The sequence below is a fragment of the Hesperophylax consimilis genome, chromosome 16 (assembly GCF_061612785.1).
Source record: "Hesperophylax consimilis isolate HC1 chromosome 16, BYU_Hcon_1.0, whole genome shotgun sequence".
NCBI lineage: Eukaryota > Metazoa > Arthropoda > Insecta > Trichoptera > Limnephilidae > Hesperophylax > Hesperophylax consimilis.
In genome coordinates this window covers 33,727,704-33,743,213 of record NC_142851.1, presented here as the reverse complement: position 1 = coordinate 33,743,213, position 15,510 = coordinate 33,727,704, and the positions used below count along the sequence as shown (strand labels likewise).

General features: G+C 39.1%; 1 protein-coding gene across 1 annotated transcript in view; it reads left to right on the top strand.

The window, feature by feature from the left end:
* IntS1 (integrator complex subunit 1) overlaps positions 1 to 15,510 on the top strand; it is a 41,582-nt gene that overhangs the window by 7,498 nt on the left and 18,574 nt on the right. Inside the window, exons 4-19 of the mRNA XM_089641185.1 lie at positions 81 to 219; positions 1,885 to 1,972; positions 2,526 to 2,661; positions 2,756 to 2,952; positions 3,522 to 3,684; positions 3,876 to 4,124; positions 4,609 to 4,707; positions 4,969 to 5,115; positions 5,419 to 5,591; positions 7,416 to 7,568; positions 8,453 to 8,585; positions 9,637 to 9,842; positions 10,097 to 10,289; positions 12,110 to 12,186; positions 13,149 to 13,335; positions 13,729 to 13,890. Coding sequence (XP_089497311.1) covers positions 81 to 219; positions 1,885 to 1,972; positions 2,526 to 2,661; positions 2,756 to 2,952; positions 3,522 to 3,684; positions 3,876 to 4,124; positions 4,609 to 4,707; positions 4,969 to 5,115; positions 5,419 to 5,591; positions 7,416 to 7,568; positions 8,453 to 8,585; positions 9,637 to 9,842; positions 10,097 to 10,289; positions 12,110 to 12,186; positions 13,149 to 13,335; positions 13,729 to 13,890 — 2,502 coding nt within the window. The remainder of the gene's footprint in view (positions 1 to 80; positions 220 to 1,884; positions 1,973 to 2,525; positions 2,662 to 2,755; positions 2,953 to 3,521; positions 3,685 to 3,875; positions 4,125 to 4,608; positions 4,708 to 4,968; positions 5,116 to 5,418; positions 5,592 to 7,415; positions 7,569 to 8,452; positions 8,586 to 9,636; positions 9,843 to 10,096; positions 10,290 to 12,109; positions 12,187 to 13,148; positions 13,336 to 13,728; positions 13,891 to 15,510) is intronic.

Below are 15,510 nucleotides of genomic sequence, written 5' to 3'. Positions count from 1 at the left end.
TCTGTTTTATTACTCTGTTTCAAAGACTTTATTTAGATTTTAAACAAAAAACTTATTATTTACTTTGTTATGTATTTTAGGTTTACATAGAAGATGCTTTGAATGAGCGCTGGTGGGTGGACTGTACCTGGTGCAAGTGCTTCGTGGACAACATCGTCACAGCCTTCCTAACTACCGCCCCTCCCAGCCATCTCATGCCCAATGACAACAATACCCTCGGTAAGCGACATTCTGTTTGTTGGACGCTAGATGCCCTATGCTAGATCACTGAATATATTATTATCTTTTCTTGAAATAGGCACATCATTATTTTAGATACCGTAAAATTGGGTGACTTTTATCAATTTTGAACTTTGAAACTAAATGACTTTAAAATCATTTGTGTCAGAAAATAGTATGTCAGTTTGAACTATTTATTTATTTACTAGTGGATCCCCCGCAATGCTTTGCTATTGCTAATGTCTTTCTTGGGCACCTCCGACTTCTACCACCATTCACATACAGTATAACACAGTGTTACTCTTAAAAAACTGTATTACATTGACTTTAATTCGATTCCGTATCTCATTACGGGGCAGAGATATTGCGTTAAGTATTACTCGGGTGTCCTCGACTTCTGCTACCATTTACACATCTCTAAACATTCCTGGCACTATTAACTATAAACTTTGAAGATGATAGCTACTTTATTTTATACTATTTAGAGAAGATTAGAAGAAACCAGTTAGAATTTAACTCCATTTGGAATGAATTTTATAATATCAGACGTTGTTCTGCCACAGACCGCCTTCTATGTTGGGAAGTTAAAATTTGTGGTTGTATGTATTTTTAGATAAGAATCAAAAAAAATATATATATATTGATTTCGACAACAGCGCCACCTATCGGGTCCAAAACTATCCTATGTTTCTAGCTGGAACCATTCACACAATCGGTATGAAATCGGTTGGTAATTATATATCATAATCGTTGATGTATTTACATTGTTCTCTGTTTGAAAAATACAAAAAACAGCAACACAATTCAACTATCAAATGTTTGAATATAACTAGAAACCAAATAATTTGACATTTATTAAGTGTCAAAAAAAAAAAAAAAAGTAGCAAGTAATTTGACGGTAGCCAGAATTAGTATTATGCAGATTTACGCGATGATCAAAGTCGCCCCATGTTACAGTACTTTATAAGAATTCCTACTTCACAGCTTGTATGGGTCATGTAATAAAACTCACCACTTGATAATATATTTGTGTAGCTTTGGACTTTAGCGCCATTTTCCGCCCTGTGTGGCGATAGCTGTAACTATTTTTCCTATGCAATTTTTTTATGAAACCACGAGCTGTACCCCGCCACACGTTGCAGTGGCTCAGTCTATTTTCGAAGTACTCCGGCATTGTCCATTGTCCACCCAAACAGCATTTTCTGCTTATAATGATAGTAGTGGGAGAAATTCAAATATTGTGAAGTTATTCGAACCCTGTGAAATGTCGGTCTATCGAAAAAAAAAGTCAATAAAAAAATTCAACACTTTTTCCTACCTTGCTTAGTGTTTTTTTTTATTAACAACTAGCTGTACCCAGTCACGCGTTGCTGTGGCTTGGTCTGTCTGTGCAGATAAAGACACAACAGTGTGTGTTGCTTTTACGTCCAACAGATGGCGCTGTTTAAAAAAAAAGATGTTTGTCCATCAGATGGCACTGTTTTTTTTTTTAAAAACCTTTTTGTTCAACAGATGGCGCTGTTTTTTTAAAAAAGTGTGTCATACGTGACATCTACATAATATAGATATAAAAACACATGAAGAACTTTCGTGGATTTAAGATTTTGAACAAACAAACATTAACATTTTTATTTATATAGATAATGTGAATATTGTTATTTCCAGGCACTTTATCCCCATCAGGATCTCCTCTCCTGGGGTCTAACGAAGAAGAAAGTGATACAGCTGATCTGGAATACTCACTGTTTCCAAGGTAAATACTTTAAGCATAGTTTTGAAACTCTTGATAATTTTAGAATTGGCCTTGTGATAGTTGTCCCCACTAGACTAGAGCCATTAAAAGTCCAGGATCTGTAGATGTATTTGGAGTTTCCATGATGAATGCTCCAGATTTTAAAATAAAAATATGTTTATCGAACGCATTCAAAAGTCAGCCGCCCGGCCCGCAGCCAAAAGGGCGCCCACTTCTCTGGGCTGTTGAAAAGGAATGATTTCCTGCTTCGATTTCAACTCTCAGGTTTTGTAATTGAATCACAGGTTTGGCAACCGAAGTGTCCCGAAAAATTCTAGGGTTAGCAATCTGACCAGTGCACATTGGTCAATGTGTAAATGCTGGAGGTGCCACACATTGAAACCATTGATACAAAATATGTAGAAGGATCCACACACCTTTTTACAAATCCTTAATAGTGTATATTTTTTTTACTTACTGTATATCGCAATAACTGTGTATGTACTTTTACAATGCACTGTTTTCAATTGTTATATACATATTTTGATTAATTTATGTTATAATTTGCTTACAGGTATAGCAATAGCTATGAATCTGTGGAGGCCTTGGTCTTGGAAGCCATTAAAGAACAGTTGGGAAGAAGAGCGGCTCCTGATGCCATCGGAAAAGGATTCCTCAAGCTGCTGGCTGCCACCTGCGGATTCCCGGAGGTACTAACCATTTTCTGTTTTTTCAAATTTGAAATGTATTTCGCAGAACACACATTTTGAAAGCTTAATTACTGAATGCTTTTGACATTCCTAGATCCGCATGATAGCCGCCTGCCGCCTGGAGTCGTGGCTGCACTCGGGTAAGCTGTGGCGACCGGCGCAGGAGCTACTGGCGCATGTGGCCATCAACATCTCTGGCACGGCGGCACGCGACCAGGAGGTGCTTGCACAGCTCGTTAAGATGCGCCTTAAGACCAAGCCGCTAGTCAACGCCTATCTCAGCTGTCTCAGGTAACACGTTACTACATCACAGGATAGAATTTTACAACCTAGACAAATGTTCTTCACTGGCTCTGATCTCCAGTCCCCCCAATTTCCACATTATCAGTCCACCGTAGTCTTTGAGACAGAATCTTGCCATGGTTTCATGTACATTAAATTCTTCATCAATTTTATTTAAAAGTCTCGGCGTGAGGGCCTAAATAATGAAAGATCTCCCAGTCACAATTTTATTGTGCTCTTCTATTCTGAGTATCATGCCTGTTGATGCAACTGTATAATATCTCCCTTTAACATATATTCCTGCGTTCCTCCAATTACCTGTTACTCAAATACCTGTCCCTGTCTGACAGTGCGGAGTACCTACATTCTGTGACATTGCGACAATTTATTCATAATTTATTCAACTTGTGCAGTATTCCCTCAGTGCGTTTAATCCGAGACTATTATGGAAGCTTGTGCAGTGATAACCAGCAGTGTCTCTCGAGGCCATAATATTGATCGAAAAGACCAGGGGTATAGCATTGGTTTCACATTCATACTCAATCATTTCTAATTCAGTAAACTGTTTCCTATTCCAGAGAGATGGTAGCTACCTGCCCATCGACCCTGCGAAGTGTGGTAATGCATACCATCTACAACGAGTTGTCCAACGTCAGGAACCCCAACAGCATGGCTGCTATCGCCTCCCTCATACAGGCACAGCCCTCTGCAGTGCCGCAGGCCATGGCTGAAACCTTTCAGGTATGTCGGTGTTATTTACTGCTCCAACTTGCGTACTATAACCATCATACATCGACAATGAACTACCGTAGACCTAGTATAGAATCGTAAATGTATGCCGCATGCCGCTGATAGAAACAATTTTATTAATATTTAAAATATAATTTTGTCTTATCATAAAATGACTGCAATGTAACAATTTCCACTCCCAGGAGCTGCTGATGCGTCCCGAGGAGTACCTGCGCCCCTTGCGTGCCCTGACCCGCGAGGCCGTGCGCGCAGGGCGTGCTGAAGGTGCCCCCGCACTGCTGGCCCTGTGTCGGGGGCTCGCCGCTGCCCCCCTCAAGGAGCCCCCGCCCGAGTGCCGCGAGAGGATGTTCCACGCCATCGCCGACCTTTTTGGACTGTGTATTTTATTAACGGCATCGCACGCCAAGCATCTGACGGACTTTAGGATGCAGGTAATTACGTAGTTTTTCGTTTCATTCCATCTGGTTATTTTTTTTGCTACGGAAGTTGATTTGACACCAAACTGGGTGAGATCCGACTTCTGACCATAAAACTTAACTTGTTGTGTAAATAACAATGTGGAACAAAATTTAAGACAGGTAATGAGATTGTCTCCTAATATTATATTTTGATGAAAACGTATTATGTATATAGAGTTAATAGTACAATTATTTTTTCAATATCTACAAAAATGACGAAGTTGTGAACTATCAGAGAACACTGGTAAAATGTATGAAATTGTGTCGCAAATATCAACATTTTTACGGCTTATATCTTCGCTACTATTTGGTAATTCTCAAATATCAAAATGTTCTGTTCTGCCCTCATCATGCTCTAATTAATATGATACATTTCAAATAACATGGAATTTTATTGTAGGAGACAACTTCATTAAAGGCACGTAATTCCATTGTTTAATCTATTCTCTGGTTATAGATTTCTTCAATCCAGTGTGATGGAGTATGGTGGCTGCACGAGTCAGCTGTCACTTTGTACCGGCCCCAGCCACAGGAGTACACCCTGGCTCTTCACAAGGTATTTATTATAAGGTCACGGGTCAATCAATCACAGTGTTGAGTTTTATATCATTGTCGCAGATCAATCAATTATAATATCACGTTTTATAATATTGTTGCATGTCAATCAATCACAATGTTATGTTTTATAACATTGTCGCTGGTCAATCAATCACAATGTTACATTTTATAATATTGTCGCAGGTCAATTCATCACAATGTTATGTTTCATAATATTGTCGCAGGTCAATCAATCACATTGTGTTTTATAATATTATAGATAATGTTCCTGGAGAACTTGGAGACCTACTGTAAGCTGGACAACTGGCCCCCGGAGTCAGAGAGGACCCTGACCTTCAGGGTTAGCTGTGAAGTTCCACTTCTGCAGAACACGCTCATAGGGATATTATTCATTGGACTGTCGAAGGTAATCACTTCGTTGTTACAATGGAAAATAGTGGCATTTTGTGCTAATTACTCTATGATTACTATTTAATAAGCTTTAATATTGTAGTAACATTTTTTACTTCTAAAATTTTTTGAGAAATTTCCAAAAAACTGTAAAATACGTCACATATTCCAAAATGCTGGTGTTTCCTCTTAGTCCTGAAATTTTTATTTTTCAAGCCTTGAGGAAAATACCTGCCAATTTATTTCCACCTCGATAGCTAGAGTGTACTATTTTGTGCTTTTTCTGCTTGTTTATAACATGACCTGATGAATGCTGTAGGAGTTACCGGTAACCCCCGGAGAGGCCCTGGAGCTGTGCGAGCAACTGGTGCGGCGGGCCTGCGCTCTCACCACCGAAGAGAACCCGCTGCCCCTGGACAAGACAGAGGTGGCTGACTACATCTTCCAGCTCTGTCAGTACCACCACCCGGAGAATATCACACTTCCAGCTGGGTAAGGGCCCTTTACTCCAAGCACCTAACTCTATGTTGTTATCCAAAGTGATTTATCTAATCAGTTGATAAAGTTAAAAAAAGACAATAAAGATGCTATAAGAATTAAAATGAACCAACAACTCCCTAATCTAACTAAGCATGAAACTATCATAAGAATCCATAGATCCCAAAGGATGGAACAAGCTAGCAATGAGGAAAGATACCAGAAGACACCGAAACCCAAGACCAATAATTAAGGAAGAGATTTTTTTTTTTATTTCAAAGGAAAATTTACATTGGATAATAAATTTTGAATGTTATTTGAACTATCATGCTAGGGTGTTATGGCGGATGAAGTTGGATGGACTGACTGTATGGAAGAGGGCCTGATGAATCTAGTGATGAAGCACGCGATGAAATCACTGTTGAAACTTGCGATGTTGTGTTGAATCTAGTGATGAAGAAAAAATGATAAAAACTCAACACATAAACACGCTACAAGGTTCACAGAAAACTTATTAACCGCTTCTGTGCCAAGAGCGAGTTATCTCGCATTCTTGGCCGTGCCCAGCAGGCCAGCCATAGAAAAATAGCGAGTTTACTCGCTCTTCTTTGAGCCCCTGTATCATACATATGTCCCGTTTTTTTTTAAATATGTTTATCTAAGTGAAGGGAAGCAAAAACGTCGAATATTGAATAAATTTGGTAAGTCATTTAAATATCCTTTCAAGGTGTAATGTTTTTAATTTAAAAAAAAAAAGATTTAAAAATGATTTATTTTGATTAAAAATTCACGGCCTGCTGTGCACAGCTACACTTCTACCTACTGGCATTTAAAAGGTTAATCCCAAAAGCAAACAAAACTATATTTCAAAAAGGACCACACTACATGGCCATTAAAGTATATAACAACCTTCCACGTAGCATCAAACAAATAACCGACATACTTAAATTTAAATCAACACTAAAAACATTTCTTTTAAACAAATGTCACTACACCTTAAATGAATACCTTACATAAATTAAATACCTCTGTTTTTTATTTATTATTTACATATGTACATTTGTTAACATGTAATTGTTGGGTTATGTAATATAATGTGTATTTGTTGGGTTAGCTGGAAGAAATAGGATGTAACCTTTAAACTATACCCTTTTTACTCTTTTTGTGCAATAAATATTTTTTTGAATTTTGAAGCATGCGATGAAATCACTGTTGAAACTTGCGATGTTGTGTTGAATCTAGTGATGAAGCACGCGATGAAATCACTTGTATCATTAGTCATATTAATTGACGTTTTTCTCGATCGAGATCCAAGACATTGGTTATTGTAATAATTTTGGAGGTATCAGTTTGTCTCAGTAAAATACGTCCTGAAGTCGTCCAAGAGTGTTTGTAAATTAAAGGTGAATGGTTAGGGTCCGGAGCCAGTGCAGAAAATTTGTGGAGGAAGTCAAATCTCCCCCTGAGATGCAGCGCCTTGATGATAAAGATTCTTTATATTTAAATTTTTTTTTTTTTTTTTTTTTAATTATTTTAATATAGATCATAGTTACATTAATACATACATTTTTTTGCAAATATAATATTTAGGTACATAATTGGTCATGTATACCTTATCAGAAAAGAGGAAAAAAAAATCGTTGTGAACTTCTAAAATCTATTCAGGCTAGAATCCAAATTGAATTGTGTAATGGAATACAAAGTTGATTCAAAGCAAGGATGAAGTTGATTGAGTGGAGGATGAGCAGGCTATTGAAACAAATCAATCCCAGGTACCAGAGTACATGGTAGTTTCTTTATTTGAACTGCACTGACTGTGTTTTGTTTCTTGTCTTGCAGCTACGTGGCGCCATCCCTGGCCATCACTTCCTTGTACTGGCGCGCCTGGATGGTGTTGGTGATGATCGCGGCACACAATCCTCACACCTTCTCGCGCCAGGCTTTCGAGAAGTACCCCACGCTAAAGGCGCTCATCGAGATGTGTATCACAAAGTAAGGATATCTCTCTTTTTAAAAAAGAATATTTTAAAACATGCTGCACATTTTCAGTATTTTACTCCCAGGAGTTATTCAGAAGTCACTGTTAAGGCGATGCATCTTAGCATGTAACATTCGGAATCAGGCGAAATCACGCACTCCTTACGCGTAAGGTTGAAATTCCCGCTTAATACCCGTTGCCCGTTTTGATTTATATCCAAAGAAAACATCTCCAAAATGCATATTTTATTTTATGTTGTGAAGTTCTGGCATTCAAATTTTTTCCAAATTTATCCAGAATCCAGAATTTAATTTGCCACATTATGCAATAAAATCAGTTATAGGTAAAATGATTGTGAACAAAATGATTGTATACAATATGATCGTAATCAAATGATCATAAACAAATGATCGTAAACAAATGATCGTAATCAAATGATCGTAATCAAATGATCATAGGCAAATGATCGTAATCAAATGATCATAGGCAAATAATAAGCAAATAATACAATCAAATGGTAATTTACGATTAAATGATAATTACAATCTTTTTACGTACAATCTTTTGCATACAATCTGTTTGCTTACAATCATTTGATTTCGATCAAAACGTCGGTTTCCGATTAAATCATATACAAAAAAGGGTTTGTAAGTAAGATATTTTGCACCTCAAGGTATTTTTATAGGTCGGATACTTTATTTTTTTCTGGGCTTACAAAAAAACTTATCAACAAAATGCTTTATTATAGCAAAGGATGAGATGTGTTCTACTCGCAGTATTTAATTAAAGCGTCTATAATATTTCTAAGCGATCAAATTTTCAAACCAAAAACACATCATTTTGGCAGATCACATTAGTTGGTAGAGCATCGTCTTAGGTTGTTTTTCTGTTTCCTCAGCAAATGGTCCTGCATAGACTGTGTGGGTGAAGTGGAAGGAGAGAGAGCCGCTGTCCTGCAGTTTGAGGGTCACCTCGCCGCCGCCAGCTCCAAGGTGTCCATCACAGAACACACCAGTCGACTACTATCTCAGGTAAATATTTAATTTACCTAATCGTCAAATTCATCACTTAGGGGGTATTTCACTATCTCTGATTATGTTCTGACTAAGCACTAATCCGCGGATTAGTCATTTTTTCGTTTTCACTATATCTGAATAACGCTAACGCTCGGGTTAAAGTTCGATTTGACTAATCAGTGCTCGAACCTCACGTTAGGCGCTATTCCTCGAATCAAAGATGGCGTCAAAACATTCCGAGTTTGACAGCGGAGAAGTGAGTCGAATTTTGTTGAATGAATTTGAATGCTTGTATGATCCTTCCTGAATTATTTGATTGTGTTCAAAATAAGAAACAATGTATTAATTCGACACGAATCTATCTAAAATGACCTGATAATCAACATAACATAACCAAAAAAATGCACACTTTGCGGTGTGCGGACTGTGACACATGACAGCCGTGGCAGTAGATGGAGTAACTGCAAACATTTTGCGATGTTGCCAGACTATTTCGAGTGTTATCTATCCGGAAGCTCGGAAACAATGGTGAAACGGTCGCCGTTGAATAACGAAGTTATTCTGATCTTTAAAGCCAGCCAACGGATAGCTAGTCAGATATTTAGCCCGACATAGAGAAATACCCCCTTAGTTTTTTTTGTTTAACTTTTATGTATAAATTTTTTATTATTTTATAAAAGAAAGACAAAAAATTCCCGGGTTACAAATAACCTGACAATATTTTAAAATCTCCTACTGCCACCACAGTAAGTGAAAAATGTCGCTTGTGTTGTGATGGAGGACTTAGCCAGCCCAGGAATTGAACACATAGCATAGTAAGATAAATTATTTTTTTTAATGAAACACCTTAGAAGAGCGTCCCTTGTCTGCACAGTGCAAAGACGGAGGAACTATATCGCCATCCGCTTGGGCAGCTTTGTGTAGCGGGCTAAGGTAGGGGCTGTAGGAAGGGATTTATTAACGCGGGACTTGAAAAGGCCCGGATTATATGCTTTGTCCAAAACTAGAAGCCTGTAAGCTTATTATTGTGTTTGATGATATTTCAATAAGAATTGACCTCTTCCAGTTGATGCTGATGGATCCCGTGGGTCCCGCCCGCCGGCCGCCCACCTCCGTGCTGGAATGTCTGCAGGCGCTCAACAAGTCCCTGCGCTTGGGTCACCTGCTGTACCGTCAGCCCGCGCTGCTGCAGGATATCATCTCGCGCCAGGGCACGCAGCGCTCTATGCCCTGGCTACAGGACCTGCTGCAGACCTCGGAGCACTCTCTCAGGTGGGACCATTGCATCCTCTGTGACCTAAAACCTCCTTGTTTCAAGATCCAACAGCCATGATGTGAAGGTTGTATCCTTCTTAGTCCTGGGTCTTTCAATCATTTTACGCGATTCGGGCCAATCATGACCCACTGGCGAAGTGATTGGGTACATTTAAACATATATATATACACATAAACATACATATACATTTACACATAAACACACATATACGATCATGAATCAATGTCTATATTTGGGTTGTTTCTTCCAGTGTCCTGCCGGTGCAGTGCCTCTGCCAGTTTGTGGCGGGAGGTGACTCCGGCGCACTGGGCGGCAAGGCGGGTGAGCTTGTGCGCCACCTGCGCCAGCTGGTGGGCGCCGTGGCCACCGTGCGCGCCGTGCTTGGCTTCTTCCTGCAGCGCCTCATACACTCGCAGCCGCCCATTCGCCACCAGGCCAACCGGGTCAGTTACCTCTCCTACCAATAATAAGAAAAAAGTACATGTGTGCCAAGATAGAATTATGTGGCGGTCTATCCTTTCTGCCTACCCCTATGTGGAAACAATGTGATGATTACTTAGTTCATCTCTCCTACCAGTCCACTAGACGAGGGGTCGGCAAACTTTCAGAAGAACCAAGTCTTCAAGGAAACAGGGTAACTAATTTGTCAGAGAGCCATATCCACTTGAGCGATTTTTGGCACATTAGGCCAAGTTTGCAAAAACGTTATGAGTGATTGCTTCCATAATGTGCCAGATTTATAGAACTTAAAAATGTGAAATAAAGGGTTAAATGTAGGTAGATTTATTGGCTTTAAACCGCAGTAAACAGTTTCATATGTTTCCATGTTAATGTTTTGAGCAGAGATGTGCAAAATGGGTACCCAAAACCATTTGAAATGCAAAATGGAAATGGGTCAAAACTTTTCCATTTGAAAATGCAAAATGGTTTTTATAAAAGCATTTAAAATGCAAAATACCTATTTTCAAAATGCATTGAAAATGCAAAATGGTTTCTCAGGTCAAACAATTAAAATAATTATAGAATTTTTAAACAGTTTTGTCATTTAATAATGGACATCAATGTAGAACAAACATATTACATGATGGTAAATCAAAAAATGCTACGACTACAGATTATGAACCACAAAAAATTTGCGCGGGACAAATGTTGCCAACGTAAAAATATAGAAACTGCTATCTAACATTTAATATTACAGCGTCATGGCCCCGTTCAGTATTTGAATCAGTATTTTTTGTAATGGTATCACTCAATTGCCAGGGCTCCTACCAGGGAGCAACTTAACAAATGTAAATTATCTCTTCATAGCGAGGTTGAGGACCGACTGATATTTGGATCTTATGAAAAAAAGATGAGTGGAGATAGTAGGAAGAATGTTGCAAAAAAGCATTTAAAATGGAAAATGCATTGAGAAAAGCATTTAAAATGCAAAATGCAAAATGGTTTTTAGAAAAGCATTTAAAATGCAAAATGGAATATACCCATTTTGCATTTCCATTTGAAATAAAGCACATCTCTGGTTTTGAGGAATGGTTTTAATTAAATAATATGGTAATGACACGCTCGAGTGGATATAAAAGGGTGGGGGGGTGGCTAGAGAGTTTTTGAGAAAAAAAAAATAGCAAATAACCTGCTAAATTCTAGCTGTAAACGAGCTGAGTTGGCAACACTGATACAGTTTGAGTCGAAGTGCATTCAGCAGCACCATTTCCATCGTCACAGAGCCGCAAACGCCTATGCAACGAGCCGCAGTCTGCCGACCCCTGCACTACACTAAAGAGCCATCATAGTATGTAGTTGGTTATGCCGTATGTCACCTAAATGGTTCACTATCTTTGGTGATTTAGCCGGGGGTGCCTGGGTTCATCGGGTGACGTTTGTTCAAGATACGCCTGTCCACCAGCTACGTGGTGTGGCAGAAAAGGTGAGACTGGTTTGGGGAGACCCTTTGACTTCAGTGGGAGAGATACATTCATGTCTGTCACTCCTGGACACACTGATCTTTAGATTCCTTCCCAATTCTCAGAACTTCGTCTTCTTCCTTTCCTTAAAAAAGACTCCCCACACACCATCCCAAAAGATGACATTGAGTGGGGCAATGTAATACAATTAAAGTATTTTCTTTTATTAAATTTCAACACTTCCAAACAAGGTTCTCAAATGTCTTTGAAGTCTGTGCTGAACTTGATATACTTCATTCTGTGCACTATAATTCTTTTGAAATGATGTACCTGCACACGCTAATGTGACTTGTTACCTACAGGGTCTGAAGATGGTTCTAATGCCAGCCACTGGAGACGAACCCACAGAAGCAGAGTGGACTGCCAACGTAACTCCTGAGTAAGTTCACAACCTTCTTCTTCTGGCCTAGGGAAATGAAACTTGACGATGCTCGAGAGATATGGATATATAGGTGTCACCAGAGGTGTGCATTCAATATAGGCACATAAGCACTGCCTACCTATCTTACTGACATAAAAATATAAATAATATTAAAATTTATTGGACCATACTGACCGCACACTATAAAGTGTCAAAAGCAGAAACTAAGTATGCAAAATGTTTCTCACGTCAGAGTATTCATGTGTGCTGTCGTTGGTTTTAGTGCCTAAATAGACAGAGCATGTCAGAACAAATTGCAACTGCAAGCAAATATCATATTCAATGCCATCTGTCGGTACCTCTATTAATTAGTACAACTTTACTAACGAAATAACGATTTTCATTGCATTTTGGCTTTCTTTCATTTTTATTATTGTCTGTATTATCCAGTAATAGGCTTGTAATTTGCATAGAGGATTTGGATGATAAAATGCCAACAAAATCGGCTACAGCCAGCAGCTTAGCCAATCTTAGCGAAAACTTGTACGAAGGGAATAGTTGCCTATCCACTCGAGCGATTTTTGGCATATTATGGCCAGTTTGTAAAAGCGTTTAGAACAATCACTTGTCATAATGTGCTAAATTTATAGAACTTCAAAATATGGAATAGACGGCGAAATCTAGATAGATTAATTGGCTTTATACTGCAGTAAACAGTTCATATGTTTCCATATTAATATTTTAAGGAATGATATTAATTAAATAATATGGTAAAAGTATTTATATATATACAACCAATCGCTCGAGTGCCCATGGTAAGTTGTTTTTTCGATGAATTCGCTGTTTTCCCTTCTGTCTACCCAGATCCAAAACTCTGTGCTTGCCACTGGGTGTCTCTGATATTGTCACTTGTTCATGTAGTAGATATTCCAACTAATGATTGATTCACACTGTTGGTTGATGAGTATTGTCTTGTCCAGGGAGTGGCTGTCCATTATCCCGCTGAGCCGCCACTGGGAGGTGGTGCGCGAGGAGACCATCGCGGCGCTTCGGGGCGCCTGCCTGGTGGAGACAGAGCCCGCGCACCTGCACTGCTTCATGAACTTCCTGGGCCAGCACTCGCAGCTTCCCACAACCACGGCCCCGCAGCTGCAAGAGATTGTGCTGGTAAGTAATTAAAAATGACATCTTATTGCAGCTTATTTGTATTTTCTATCAGACATACTCAAGTATCAGAACTCCATAGAAGGGCTAGTAAATATGGCTTTCAAGAAGCTGGACGTCTTGTATAAGGCTAGCAGATTCTTCAATCCGAAAATTGAATTTGGGAGCCACCTCTGGACTGGAACCCCACAATTCTTGATAAACCTACTTGATTCTGTGGAAAGGAGGGTGGTCCGTCTCTATTTTTATTTCATATTATTTGATTATTTTTGTTTGTTCACTAACTTCCTTGAAGTTTCCTTCAAGCAGTGTTTTCCAATTAATTTTCCACTTCCTAAACAGATGGGCCCGTTATGTCTACTTTGACTTTTGATAATAACAATTTTTCCTGTTTAGGATCTAAGCCAGCTGATCGTGGAGCGCATGTCCATCATGTCGGCCATCCTACCACAGATGGGTCTCTCCAACGAGATGTCCTCTCAAGAGGACACATCTGATTTGCCTTACCACCACTGCCTGCACTCCCTCAACACTGTCTTTCACCAGTACTTACTGAAGGTAACATTTTAATACCCTTTTTATGACGGTACCACAGAGTAATAAATAATAACAGGTAAGGGAAGGCAGATGGTCACGGGTATTTCCCTTTTAATGAATGGGCAAATAATATATAAACAGTTTGCAGGCAACTTGCGCTGCAGTACTAGTATTAATTCCGCTTATGAACATCCTTTTTACAATGGTGCACAAACTCCCCGCTTTATTTCTATTTATCCATCTCTAGCTGTAACAACATTCATATCCAAGATTGGGTGAAAAAGGGTTGGCTTATTTAAAAAAACCAAACACAGTCTCTCAATAAGATTCTCCGCTCGATTATCCGACAACTACTATAATCTGCCATTATTTTTACTAGTTAAAAGCACAAAATGGAGCTCTGTAATTCACCAGCATTCTTATATCAAATTCAGCAGACCACCGTGTGCCTAGACTCGAGCACTCTTTATTTTTAAAAAGGCGGAGATGATTTACAGATAGTTCCCGTGAGCACTTAGGCGATAGCATAGGCCCATTGCGCTATCTCCCATTTTACCTCAATCCTTTAACAACAACCCAGTCCCTTTAATAAAGTTCACCAGAGTTGTTATTGGGTATGTGGCTATGTCTTCTGGTTCTACTGTATGTCTCCCCAGGTATCTGAGCCTAGTTCCCACCAGGGCAGGACATTGGCACCATAGGTGAATTGGAGTCTCTTCGTTCCCTTGACATTTCCTGCATCTGTTGGTGTTTTCCACTCCCAATATCTGCATGTGTCTCCTGAGACGGCAGTGTCCCGTGGTAGTCCTACCAGTTCCCTCAGCAAGTTTCTGTCCATATCGAGTAGTTTCTTGGTTCGTCTAGGGTCTGGTCCTTTTATGAGTACTTTGGATTGTCTCATTCCAGGTGCCCTCTCCCATTCTTCGCAGTGCTGGGATTTGACCCACCTATCAATATGTAATTTTGTGTGGCAAGCTGCTAATCCTACGGCCTTGCTCGGATCCTACAAGTGGTGCTTGTAGGAGCTCGAGCACCAAGATTTAGTACATTTTGTTTGTATGCACTGTAATCCACCGCTTTCACCAATTGGACACTTGCTCGGTTTTTGAGTGGTGGATTAGTGAGAGAATACTGTAATTAGTTTAAGTATTTAGTATGACCCTTTCATCATAGGCAGCACAGGCTTTATATTTTTCCACGAAGCAGGACCAAACTGCCAATGATCACGCCTCTGGGGAGAATGACTACGCTATTAAACCACCTTTCTTCTGTGTCATTTTTCAGTGAATTCAAGTTTAAAATAAGTTTTTTTGTTTTTGACATGAGGCTGCATCGCAACTGATATAATTTATGTATGTAATTGATTAATGTTAATTGTAAATGTTGTGATATGTTATTAGAATCACTGTTTTTCACAATAAATGATAAATAAACAATTTACTCACCGCAGTAAACGACCACTTTGTATTTTGCACTGTGCCGTCTCTATATGCGTTACTAAAACTGTTCATCACTATTCATTATACTAAATTATGCTTTAAAATAATCCATACCCGTGGAATGTAATGCGATATTAGAGATTATCATACTATTTCTATATTCACACCATTTGAATGTACAGGAAATCATAATTGCTGCGTT